Source organism: Centrocercus urophasianus, unplaced genomic scaffold (genome assembly GCF_019232065.1).
Source record: "Centrocercus urophasianus isolate 14NV4802_14NV808 unplaced genomic scaffold, USGS_Curo_1.0 seq_17, whole genome shotgun sequence".
Taxonomy (NCBI): domain Eukaryota; kingdom Metazoa; phylum Chordata; class Aves; order Galliformes; family Phasianidae; genus Centrocercus; species Centrocercus urophasianus.
Genome location: NW_024884722.1, coordinates 15,449,783 through 15,462,782, shown reverse-complemented (window position 1 = coordinate 15,462,782; position 13,000 = coordinate 15,449,783). Strand labels below are relative to the sequence as shown.

The 13,000-nt window shown below is 35.6% G+C and overlaps 1 protein-coding gene across 1 annotated transcript in view; it reads left to right on the top strand.

Annotated features, from left to right (window-relative positions):
• The window catches only part of HECTD2 (HECT domain E3 ubiquitin protein ligase 2), a 36,024-nt gene extending 26,399 nt beyond the window's left edge, over positions 1-9,625 (top strand). The window contains exons 15-21 of the mRNA XM_042818387.1: positions 1,321-1,479; positions 2,861-2,935; positions 3,931-4,018; positions 4,275-4,381; positions 5,542-5,657; positions 6,191-6,334; positions 7,167-9,625. Of these exons, the coding sequence (XP_042674321.1) occupies positions 1,321-1,479; positions 2,861-2,935; positions 3,931-4,018; positions 4,275-4,381; positions 5,542-5,657; positions 6,191-6,334; positions 7,167-7,287 (810 nt within the window). The 3' untranslated portion in view covers positions 7,288-9,625. The remainder of the gene's footprint in view (positions 1-1,320; positions 1,480-2,860; positions 2,936-3,930; positions 4,019-4,274; positions 4,382-5,541; positions 5,658-6,190; positions 6,335-7,166) is intronic.
• The last annotated feature ends 3,375 nt before the right edge of the window (positions 9,626-13,000 follow it).

Below are 13,000 nucleotides of genomic sequence, written 5' to 3'. Positions count from 1 at the left end.
TTTAAACTGGGTGTTTTCCACGTGAGCATAAAATTGTTTCCAGATCTTCTGTTGTGCTAATTTATGGAGTTCTCAGACAAATGATTAATGCTGATATAATCTTATAACTCCACTAAGATAACGTGGTGTCTTATGCCTCCATTTTACTAGTAGGAAGCTGAATCATGAACCAGATTCTTCTATTTTTTTTATAATAATTTCAAGTTTTTATTATGATCTGTTAATTCAGGTAATTGTCATTTTTTGTGTTTATGCCTTGTTTTAAATATCGTAAGGACATGGATGACATTTTCTCATTTATTATGACTAGTCTTTGATGGCTGTATGCAATGACTTGCTGAGGATAGTTTTTGCAATGAAATAAAAATTAATGAAGTGCAGTGTGTAAAAAAATTAAGCTATTCAATACTAATTAATATGAGTACAAAAGACTGTAATAGCAAACCTGATATTAACAAACACAAGCCTAAGAGGAAGGATCTGCTTCTAGTATATGCAGGTCTTTCTAAATGAGAGTGATAGCCTAACTCTCTTCCTGTCCCCACTTCCCAAATTCTGGAATTACCAGGTATGTGTGCATCTGCATCCTCTCTGGGCAGCCTGTTCCAGCACTCACCATTCTCTCTGTAAAGAATTTCCCCCTGACATCCAACCTAAATCTTCCCTCCCTCGACTTAAAACCATTTCCCCTCGTCCTACATTTATCAACCCTTTTAAAGAGGTGATTCCCCTTCTGTTTGTAGGCTCTCTTTAGGTATTGAATGGCTGCAATGAGGTCACCCCGCAGCCTTCTTTTCTCCAGGCTGAACAAGCCCAGCTTTCTCAGCCTGTCTTCATACCAGTGTCTTACCAGGTATGCTTCAGTGTGCTAGCTGATGAGCTGTTGTGCCAATGCAGGTTTGCCATTATGCTTTTAAATGTATTTCAAATAAAAATTTCTATATTGACATCTCTCTGGATGTTTTTTGATTGAAGACGTACGTATCTATAGTACTCTTTTAAAAAGCAGAACAAAAAACTTTTTCCTAACAGTATGCTGGAACAATTTCTTCAGGAAATGCTTATAGAGAATGTGATAAAGATTTTCAAGTGTTTTGGCAATGTGCCTCGTTTGACCATTTTAACTGTTATTTAAACACGATTTTGTAATAGTGTTTAAAATAACAGCAGTCCAAAAAAAAATTTTGATAATTTCCATTCCTTCAGTTTCTTTCCATGTGTTAGAGTATGCTCAGTAAAAATTGTAAATATCTAAGTTTTTTAAAATGTTAACCATGATAAATATGTGCGGATTTTGCCCTTAATATTTGACACGTATAGCTTATGGGCCTTGCTGTCTATAATAGCATCACCTTGGATATTCGTTTCCCGCCTTGTTGTTACAAGAAATTGTTGAGTCCTCCTATTGTTCCCTGTGATCATAACACACTTGTGGGCATCTGTGACATCACATTAGATGACCTATTTCAGATAATGCCTGTAAGTATTAAGCCTTAGAGGATAAATTACCTGTTTAGAACCTGTTCTATTTTTAATAAATGCTTGAATTATAAACTGTTTCAGAATGACTCTTATTTTTCTCACCAACTGATATAATCACAGAATCACAGAATGGCCAGGGTTGGAAGGGACCTCAAGGATCATGAATCTCCAACTCCCCTGCTACATGCAGGGCCACCAGCCTCCACTTTTAATACTAGATCAGGCTGCCCAGAGCCCCATCCAACCTGGCCTTGAACACCTCCAGAGACGGGGCATCCACAGCCTCTCTGGGCAGCCTATTCCAGCACCTCACCACACTCTCTGTAAAGAATTTCCCCCTGACATCCAACCTAAATCTTTCCTCCCTCAACTTAAGACCATTTCTCCTCGTCTTGCAGTTATCAACCATTTCAAAGACTTGATTCCTCTCCTGTTTGTAGGCTCTCTTTAGGTATTGAATGGCTGCAGTGAGGTCACCCCGCAGCCTTCTTTTCTCCAGGCTGAACAAGCCCAGCTCCCTCAGCCTGTCTTCATAAGGGAGGTGCTCCAGTCCCCTGATCATCTTCATGGTCCTCCTCTGGGCCCTCTCCTCTCCCTGTCTTTTGTACTGGGAGCTCCACACTTGGATACAGTACTCCAGATGGGGCCTCACAAGAGCGGAGTAGAGGGGGACAATCACCTTCCTGTCCCTGCTGGCCACCCCTCTTTTGATGTAGCCCAGGATACCATTTGCCTTCTGAGCCACAAGGGCACACTGCTGGCTCATGTTAAGTTTTTCATCTGTCAAGACCCCCAGGTCCTTCTCCACAGGGCTGCTCTCAAGGACAGCTCCTTCCAAGTCTGTATGAATGCCTGGGATTCCTCTGGCCCAAGTGCAAAACTCTGCACTTTGCCGTGTTGAACCTCATCAGGTTCACCTGGGACCACCCTTCTAGCCTCTCGAGGTCCCTCTGAGTGGCATCCCTTCCTTCAACCATGTCAACCACACCACTCAGCTTGGTGTTATCAGCAAACTTACTGAGGGTGCAGCAGGTCTCTCTTTTTCTGTTGAAAATGTAACTTCTCCATGTTTTCTTACAGAGCAGAACTTATGTAGGTTTGTTTAAGTTAGAATAACAAAATTTGATGTGTCATTTTTTGACACCTTTTCCATGACAAAAGGCAAATGTTAAGTTCATATGAAATTCAGTAACAAAAAAAACCCAAACTCTTCTAAGTACTCTGATTAAGCATTTTTGTTTTTGTTGTTTTTCTACATTCTTATTTTGAATATGCAGCTTTTTCCAAGGTAGTTTATAAAGAGTAATTTTGGCATGTGCCTGCAAGTATGTCGATTTTGCTCTGTGGGTTTGCTAAAGAGCTTGTACTTGTATTGTAGGAATTAGCCCATGGACTGAGTGAACTTCTGTCCTATGAAGGCAATGTTGAAGAGGATTTTTACTCCACCTTTCAGGTCATTAAGTACTCAACTATAAGTGATTCTCAAACTAGTTCATTAATTTTACCAATGTTTCTGCAGTGGAGTGGTCTATTACTATATGGTTGTTTTTTTTTTTTTTAATACACCTACATGGGCATTAAAGTTTGCTTCAAGAACCAGTCTAGTGCTTGGGGCACGTAGTGGCTGGCTTCATTATGGAGCTTGAAGCTGTTGTTCCTTGACAGTGTAAGTGGACCTGAGCACTGACTGCCGGGCACCTGTGCCCAACTACTGGTACCATTACAGCTCTTTGCTTGCTCTGACATTGACTTTGCAGTCAGTGATCTGCTTTTGGAATTTGTATGCAAAACAATCCCTTTTCTGACTAACTCTGGTGGTAGACAGAGTTTACTCCTGTTAATTTATATGCTTTTTCCAGGAAATCTCACAGCTTATTCTTGCTTGTTCAAGTTATAATAGTTTTGCTAGACTTGTGTATCTAAGAAATGAGTGTATTTCTATTCAATCAAGAAAGGCTTTTTCAGTTATTCTTTGTTTTAGCACGCATGTTATTTAGCAAAATTTCATGCTGGTTTAGGAACTTGTGTTGGACTCGTATTGACTTTTTTTTGCCTCAGCTTTCTATTTCATTATTATGAAAGTATGTGAGAACTCTCGTAAAGTGGCTGTTTTTGAGTTCCTAGAGAGCTACAGTGGAAGAAACACCTTCTTAATTATATTTGATATTCCTAAATTGTTCTTAGAAATGTATTCTTTTAAACTTTGGTTTTGAATCCACAGCTTGCAGTTTGGTAGGTCACTGTTTAGCAGGGACATTTTTTCTGCTTTGTAAATGGGATTTCTTAAGCACTTTGTTGAAAACTGTATTATTTAACTGAAAAAAAAATTGACAGGATTAAAACGTTCTTAAGAGAGAGAAGAAAGACATAGAGTTATGAATACAAGCTTTGTAATTTACAAGTATTTGAACGCTTAAAGTACTGAACTTCAGTTTTCTCTTTCTCCAGGTTTTTCAGGAAGAATTTGGTGTTATAAAATCTTACAACCTAAAGCCAAATGGAGATAAAATTCCTGTCACAAATCAAAATAGGAAAGGTACTTCAATACATGTTAGCTGCACGCATTTGACAGTATTAAGTTTATCAATTTTTCACTTACTATAAACATTCGTTTTGCTTAACAAAGTATGAAAAAAATTCCTGTAGTCTTTTGTGGTATGCCTAACAATTTAGTAGTATATAAAACAAAAGACATTCATTTTTAAAATTCAGTACAATTTTGAAGAGCACTGCAAATGGCTATTTAAATTATTACAGTCTAACAAAGTACATTGTTTTTTTCTCTTTTTTAGAGTATGTGCAACTTTATGTTGATTTTCTTCTGAACAAATCAATCTACAAACAATTTGCAGCTTTCTATTATGGATTTCATAGTGTCTGTGCTTCGTATGCATTGCTGGTAAGAATGAAAGAAGATATCATTTCTGTTTCAAATATGTGAACATGACCTAAATTGTGTAACTTAGTAGCTCAGCTGGATGGCTTTAGGATTCATAAAGAATCTTAGTCAATGGGTATAGTTGAAAAGGAGAATTAAGTTGGCAATCAGCTGATAACTGCTTTTCATAGAATACTACAGATAAATAAAGCTCCATGTTATGTTGATCAGATTTACAGACAATTCAAAGGCTGCCGTGTGTGTCTACAGAACTTGTCTGCACTTACTACAGTTGTGAGCAATAGAGCAAGCATGTCTGTTTGTCCTGACTTCTCTGAAAATCATGTTACTATTTGCAGAAAGAACTTTCAATGAGATTGAGATTAAATATTCTTGCTTCAGTCTTATTTGGCTTTCGGAATTTTTGTTTTTGTATTTTACGTTGTTCCTTCTGCAGTAAGGAGAAAGAAGAGGACTTACAATTTTCATGAGAATTTCCACATTCCTAGGAAGCTAAACAAGTATGACAGACTTTCAGTAAAGTGAAATGTAACTGACTGCAGGGAAGTTTCAGGAAAGAATGATAATAATCCATTGAAGAGCAATGAATTATTTTCAGGCATTTAAAAGATGATAAAGTAAATGAATGAGAAGTAGGTTCTGCTGTGGTAAGATTAGTGATTGCAGACCACGATTTATGATTACGTGCTTTGCACAGCAGTAAGTACAACTAAGAGTAAGTTCTGTCAGCTGCTTCTAATTACATCAGGATATTCAATGCAAGTGTAATGGAGATTGTTTAAAAAAAAATAAAAATCAAGATTCTCTTTCTGAATTCCAGATGTAAAACTTTATTTTCTTCATGATCTCATTGAAATCTAATCAGAAGACAAGTTATTACAATGAATGTAAGAATGAAAAGGAAGTGAAGAACAGAAGGAATATACTAAAATTTGTTATCCATTAATTTCGTTTTGTACTACGTACCATAATAAAAGATTCCTCCAATTTATACTGAAGCTTTTTTTTCTATAAAAATAATATGTATACATTTAACTTATAAATTATATTGAATAATAATCTTTTAATTTTTCAATCAGGCAAGAAAGTTGATCTGATTCTAGTAGCATTATTTCTCATTTGTAATGGAAATAAAGTATTTTATACTTAAATTCTGGCAGCTGCTTCGTCCCGAAGAAGTTGAAATTCTTGTCTGTGGCAGTCCTGAGCTGGATATGTCTGCTTTACAGCGAAGTACCCACTATGAGGGCTACCAGAAAACTGATGTTACTATACGGTAAGCTTAATGGCTTTTTCTTTCTAAACTTTGAAATCAGCATAGCATGTAGGCTGTTGGAATAATCTTCTTGTGTGATCTGAGAGTGGATCAGAAAGTTGTTAGAAAGGAACTTTTAAAATGATGTAATTAGTTGAAAACGAATGTATGAGGTTGTTTGTTTGTTTAAACTTAAAATCCCTGAAAATGAAACCTGAGTCTTTAATTTTGCTATTCAGTCCTATAAAGAAATTTCTCATTCAATTTTATTATTCATCAATTCTACTTCATACTAAGCAGTTTTATTTAGTTCTTTAATAGAATAGATTTGGGCATCATTTGCCAACACATTACTATAAAATTAATGAAACTTTGTGCCTTTCAAGTCTTTGGGAAATTTTTTAACCTTGAATACTAGGGTAATATTAATATCCTATATATTACATTAAATAATTTCTAATGAGTGTCAATGCTTTTTGTTGTATTATATCCTAACATGTCTTTGTCAGGATGTTGCACCATAAACCATTTTCTTTTCCTGCCTCTGAGCACAGATACTTCTGGGATGTTGTACTTGGATTTTCTCTTGACCTTCAAAAAAAGTTACTGCATTTTGCTACAGGAAGTGATAGAGTACCTGTGGGAGGTATGGCTGATTTGAATTTCAAGATTTCAAAAAGTGAAACATCCACTAATTGGTAAGTAGTCTTCTGCTGTTGGTGGGTTTTTTTTTTTTTTTTTTTTCAATTTTTTCTTTTTGAATTATATCCTGTGAGTCCTTATTGCTTTTGAATGTCTTCTTAAAGAAGAGCAAACTAATGCACAATGTTCTTTAATTTATCTTCAAACTATTATTAAATTCATTTTTTAGAATTTAGAATTAGATTGCATAAATCTATTATGTTAGATTCAACTTTTTAGTCAGCGTTTACATTTGAGATCTGGAATTCAAAGAAACTGTTTAATTAGTCCTTACTGACAACATTCAGATCTCAACTTTCAGAAGACACTTGCAACTTAGAATGCTGCTGTCTAATACCACAGCTTGTGAACTGTTCTTTTTCCAGGGCTTCTCTCAGCTCCTCGGTGCTCTTCCCAGAGACATATGTCTGTGAGGATGCCTTTTACCTAACAAAACTTTCTGATTTCTGTCCTTAGAGTAACTGTGTTTCATCTAGCTCTATTTATACCAACTCTGTGTCCAAGCTTCCTCCCTCATGTTGTGAATTCTGATTATACTCAGATTTTGTATAGAGAAGAACGAATTTTCAAGTCATATGGCTACTTGGACTCTGAAAAACTTGGATAAATATGTTTACAATTTTTATTTTTTTTTTTAAAGAGGCAGGGAAAGAAAGTTGAGAAAGAAGAAGCAGGCAAATTTCATCCAAATACTCGAGGTGCATACAAGTAGTGCAATTTGTGATGTTTCTTACTTAAATATTGTTTAAATAAAAATATGCTGGCAGATGACAGTGCCCTGCTTTTGTTGTGTTATTAAATAAGACATGGATTTTGTTTTTCTTTTAGGTTGCCTGTGGCCCATACCTGTTTCAACCAGCTTTGTCTCCCTCCTTACAAGAACAAGAAAGAGTTGAAGCAGAAGTTGATCATTGGAATTTCAAATGCAGAAGGTTTTGGCCTAGAATAAAACAAAATACTTCAAAAACAGCATTGTTATGTAGCACTCACTCTCCTCTAATTGTGCCTTTAAGCTTTTGTTGTCTTGTTACTGTGCAAGTCTTATCCAACATACGTATTTTTTAATTCAGTATTAAGTGTGTGGTTCTCTCCTTAAAGGCAATACATTCACTGCTTGCTTTGTCACAGAAAGTAATTTTCTTCATACTAAAAACTAACCTATTTGATAAAAGAAACTTGAAGAAAATTTCTAAGTTATATATTGTTTCAATTTTTTTTTTCTTAACGGCACTTTATCTTTAATTGTAATTACTTTATATCATGTGTATTCATCTGAGAAATAGTATAAGTCATAAGCTAGTCCCAGTGAGGGTATGTTTTCCATTGACGTAAATAGTAGAAAAGATATAACTTACAGCATGTAGCCATATTTTTTCAGCAGCAAATAGGAATTTTAGTCTTTATAAACTGTATGCAATTTTAATATTCTGGTTTCCCTCTCAGTTGAACAGGCTGTGTAAGAAGCATGTAAATAAGTGCCTGTGAACAGTTTTGATAGTCCCATTTACTGCTAAAAATATTTTTTATTAATAAGAGGTTTTAGATGTTCTATATTTGGCTTTTACAAATCAGTTACATCGACTGTACAGAGAATGTTAAGAGGTACTTTATTCACCATGAGGGAATCAAGGCCAAGCTACAGGTACTGAGCAACTTCTCCATTTCATTCTTTAAACCTGATGGCGACTAATCAGATCTACTCTAGTGTCATAGTAAGCGAAGATATTTAAAGTAAATTCCACATACACTGAAAAATTTCAGGAAAATAATGAAATCTGCAACACACAGAAAACTGATACATAGTCTGCTTGCCAATCACTTTGTCAGGAACTTCTGTGAAAGTGTTAAGTGAGCCACGGCAAGAGTGCATGCAGTAACAGAAGAATGTGGAAGATCTCTTTAGCCTGAAGGCCAGCATTTAAAGACAGTTTGTTGTGGTTTTCACTTCACAGCTACCTTAAAACAATTCTTGGTGCGAGTGTTCTGAATTAGTAAGTTATGAGTTGGAGAAGATACTGGTTCCAAAATGCAGGTGTAATTGTAAGTCTAGGTTTTATTCATTAAATTGAGAGAATTTATCAGTATGCAGTATAGAAACCTTCATAATATGAATAGCTACTGTGTATTCTATGGATCTTTCTTTCATTTGATCAAGGCCCAGATCTTTCAAAATATTTAGGCATCCAATTTGCCAGTCTTCCCAGCTGACTTCTGCTGGAAGTTGGGCGCTTAAATAGCTTGTAGTGTCTGTGCACAATTATTTATCTGTAATAAGAGTACATTATTCTTCTACAATCAACAGTTTCACAAATTAATCTTCCTAATTTGTAGTTTCAGAGCTGTTGTGCAGTTTCTTCAGCAGCTAAGTGTGAATTTTATTTTATTCTCTTTCCTAGAGAAGTTATGGATGATTTTACAGTTTTATTGAAGGAGAGATAAATAGTATTTTATGATATTTGGCACTGTTTATTGTGCTTTACCTAAAATTGATGTTAAAACTTTTATTGATTTCAGCCTGGGACAAAGCTAGGTTAGCACAGAGAATTTTAAAAGCAGCACTTCAAACTCATGCATTTTGCATTATTACTCTCAAATGGGGATTTAAAATAAATTTGAATTGACAGTATTTCACGTTAAGAAAAAAATGAAGCATTCGCTGCTGCACTGAATGATCAGGACAGAAATTTAAAATTGCTGGAAGCTGAACAAGAATATACAAACGCCCCCTCCCTTTCCCTTCTGTATAGAACTGGGCTTACAGAATGTTGGTTTGTGAATAAATATCTATACAGTTTATCTGAAAATGTGGCGAATTAGCCAAAATATTTTTTTATGGCTGAAGCCCACTTTTAATAACTATTTATCTATTATTGTTAAATAAAAGCTTTATTTTATTTTCACTGAATTGCACTTTGCCTTGGGTTTAGTTTTATTTATTAATGCTTTTTTGATTTTACTGTGTAATATTACCTCAGAATTCTAAAAAAGCTATTGTATTTGCATTGGTTTTTAAATAAGATGGTCACTCAATAACATTTTATATATTTCCTGATGTTGATAAATTGTAAATTTTTGTATTTGTTAAATGAAAGCATTGCACTGTATTTATGAAACAAGCCTCTGATCATTTTAAAACTTTTCTTCAATGATTCTTTTTTTCGTTCTTTTGTTTGCCTGTAATCCAGCAACTTTTTTTTTTTTTATTCTCCATCATTGTTTTGTAACGTACAAAAGAAATCTGGTTTGTATAAACTTGTTCATTCCTATCTATTTTTATGTATTAAAATTGTGCAGTCATTAAATCAAATATTTCAATTCCTGGTCTTAGTTTCATTTCAGATTTCTAGAATGTATCATAATCAGATTGAAAGCATGATCTACATCTGTGCTTTTTTCTTTTTATCTTACTTCAGAAATGTTTAAATCAGGAAGGATAGGGAACAAGGACAGCGTGCTTTCCCATCACTGCAGGTCCCTATTGTAGGGCTGACATCTGACCAGTTTTAAACTTGCTACTTGTCTCCTTTGAGTTACCTACAGATGGCAGCAAAGAGGAGGATCAAAATCACTTAATGAGATGTCAGACTTTCTTCTTAACTAAGATTAGACATTGTAGATAAGAAATATATTCTTAAGAAAATCACTTTTTAAATGTAACTTCATATACGTTTGTCAATAGTCTTTTCAGATTAACAAAATCAGCAGGTGTAAATTAGTAAATGAAGATGGTAGAGAGAAAAGAAACTGCTTCTGTCCCAGCACTGGCTCTTGAAAATAAATTCTCCTTCCATGAAAACTCTCTGCTGTGTGTACTGGGATAAATAAGAGACTTTTACAAAGCCTCAACAGGAGCAGATAGCCTCAAGGCTGATATTTAGAAAGAGGTTAGAAAGCTTAGCTTGCTTTGTCTTATTCCAAATAGGTGTCAGATGGACGGTGCTACAGCTTAGAACTGTAATGGTATTTTTTTCTTCTGTAGTGCTGTGTGTTTGTTTTTTCCCTCTTTTTTGGCCAAAAATAATAAGGATCTTTCTCAGTAATTGTAATCAGTGGCGATACTGGCTGACTTGCTCCAAAAGCAAATCTTGTATTTCTTGTTGTTTTTCATAGATATATTTAATATTCTTTCAGAATCATCCCCTGAAAACACTGAAAGATCTCATGGCTCCCTTAAAGGTCACTTTCATGTCAGAAGGAGCAAGACTGTAAGAGCATTTGTTTTTCCTGCTAAGGCACCCATATCCCTTCCAAGATGCTTGATCAATAGGAAAAAAAATAATTTTCCATTCTAGTTTGATTTTACTTTTTTTTCCTTCAGAATCAGTGATGATGTATATGCTGAAATTCTTTCTACTTCTATAGTTTCATAGCGTTCAGAACAATAACAATGGGATTGCTTGGACTGCTGCAGATGCCTCACTTGTATGTGTTAATAATGTTTGAATTCATATTCAGATGCGTTTTGTTGTTAAATTAATGAGGGAAAAATAGGCCCTTGGAGATGTGCGTGTTTCAAGTTTTTAATTAAATTCTGATTAGGATCTTTAAGCCCAAATGGCATTATTTGAAGCATTACAAGGGAACAGGAGCAGCAAAGGGTTATTATAGTGTGGTTATTTTTTTTTCCTGGAGTAGTTGCATTCATAACTGTACAATAAATATTTGGTTCAAAAGTAATTTGTTCTACAAACTAGACTTGAGGGCTGCTCTGAAAGTAATTCCTCCTAGATTATTATGTTGTCCCGTGATGTCAGAGGTGTATGCTGGTGAGATGAACCTCTCTGACACTGTTCCATTCCGTGTTGTTGCCATGTGACAGATGACAGCAGAGAGGCAATCCGACACAATGGCAGATGATATGGAAGCATATGTGAAACAAAGATGTGTTACTGAATTCCTCCATGCAGAAAAAGTGGCCCTCATTGATGCTTGCTGAATATGGAGCCTAAACAGTGGATGTGAGTACAGTGAGGCAGTGGGTGATATGTTTCAGCAGTGGTGACAGAGACAGTGGGTCACCTCTGCTGGTACAAATGTTCATGGGTGCAGCATGCAGCTCTGGCTCATCACTGGCAAAAATGCAGAACTAATGGTGGTGACTGTGTTGAAAAAGAGTCCTTTGTAGCTGAGAATTTGCTCTATCTAAATGGCGTTATTGTGGTCTTTGTATCTATGTACTGTAGCTTCTATGGAAAAAAATATGAGTCATTATTTTTGGAACAGCTTACATAGGAAAGAACTTTGAGATCAAGGAAGATGGAGAGATTGTGTGTCTGAAGAGATGGTGGGGTGGTTGTCCAATAAATCTGGAAGGGTGGGAGAAATTCATGCAAAAAACAGCTGATTATGGGATGTAAACACTACCTCTGCAAATTAGAGATTCTTACACAAGAAAGCAAGCACAGAGTCTCAGACTCCCCTAGGATTCTCACAAGAGGAAATAGAAATAGTTGGGTGAAGCCAGTTATCTTCCCATTTTAAACGATCAGTGACCCTCTCTTCCTTCTAAATGATCTGTATTTCTATCAAGCCATCATAAAACTAAGAGTACATTTCACCTTTTTGCTTTTTCAATATGCTGTTTAGCATGTTAAATTACAGACAGGTTAGTTTGTCTCTTAATGCTGCTGGGATTTTTCCTAGAAAGTCATTTCACACATTTTGAGGCTTGTTTCTTTGTAGCCATTTACTGGCTTTGAGAGAACTGCAGAGGAATTCTATGGTTAATAATATTCTACCTCTATTAAGAGTAGGCAAAAGCAAAAGAGTAGGCTGGCAAAAAAAAAAAAAAAAAAGACTTTGAAATAAATAACAAAGTAAAAGCCAGAAGAGGGAGGGAGGGCTTTTTTGTGTGTGCAAATGCATAGTGCTTTACAGAACTGTCTGCTTACACTGACATCAGTGCAATGTTCTGCCTCACTGTTACCTCAGAACTCTAACTTGTGTGGTAATTGTTTTGCAGTGAAAGAAAAGCTTTCCCAAGCATTGGAAGCATTTGATATTCATGCAAACTGAAGCTTTTAAGGTAATAATGTTAGTTTGAGTGTGTCACTATTGAAAAACCTAATTGCATTTTGGTTTGGGTGGTTTTGTTTCAGGACTCAGAATCTATTCAGTAGCGTATCTCTGTGTATTGATTTGAATGCATTAAGCTGTTATCTCAAATCAAGCATTCTAGGAGGTGAAAATTCTGCTTAGAGTGGCGTGTGCTACTGGAGATTACTGTAAATCTGTGGAAAGGATTCCACGTTAATTATTACTTTGGTCCAGTAGTTGCCATGTAGGGGCTGCAGTCTCCCAGGGTATTATGCTAAAGCTGTGTTTGAATTTCTGAGAGGCTGTTTGCTTTTGTTCTGTTGATCATCTCATAACCTGTGCTCACCTGATTTCCATTGGCAATGGCCTTCATATACCTACAGAGTTTTAAAAGGTATTTCTTACTCTGAAATATTCAATATTGGTCAACATCTCTGGCACAGGACCAAAATCTGAATAAAATGGGTTTAGAAGACAAGGCTTTATTTTCCTGTGCTGCTTTTAAAAGTTAAACATCATCCTGTGATCAAAGCTGTTGGACAGCATCAACTCAGCTTTCAGTGGTGTATCCTCTTCCTCATTCTGTGGATTTGGCATTGGCATTGGCAGTAACCAATTATGAAGGA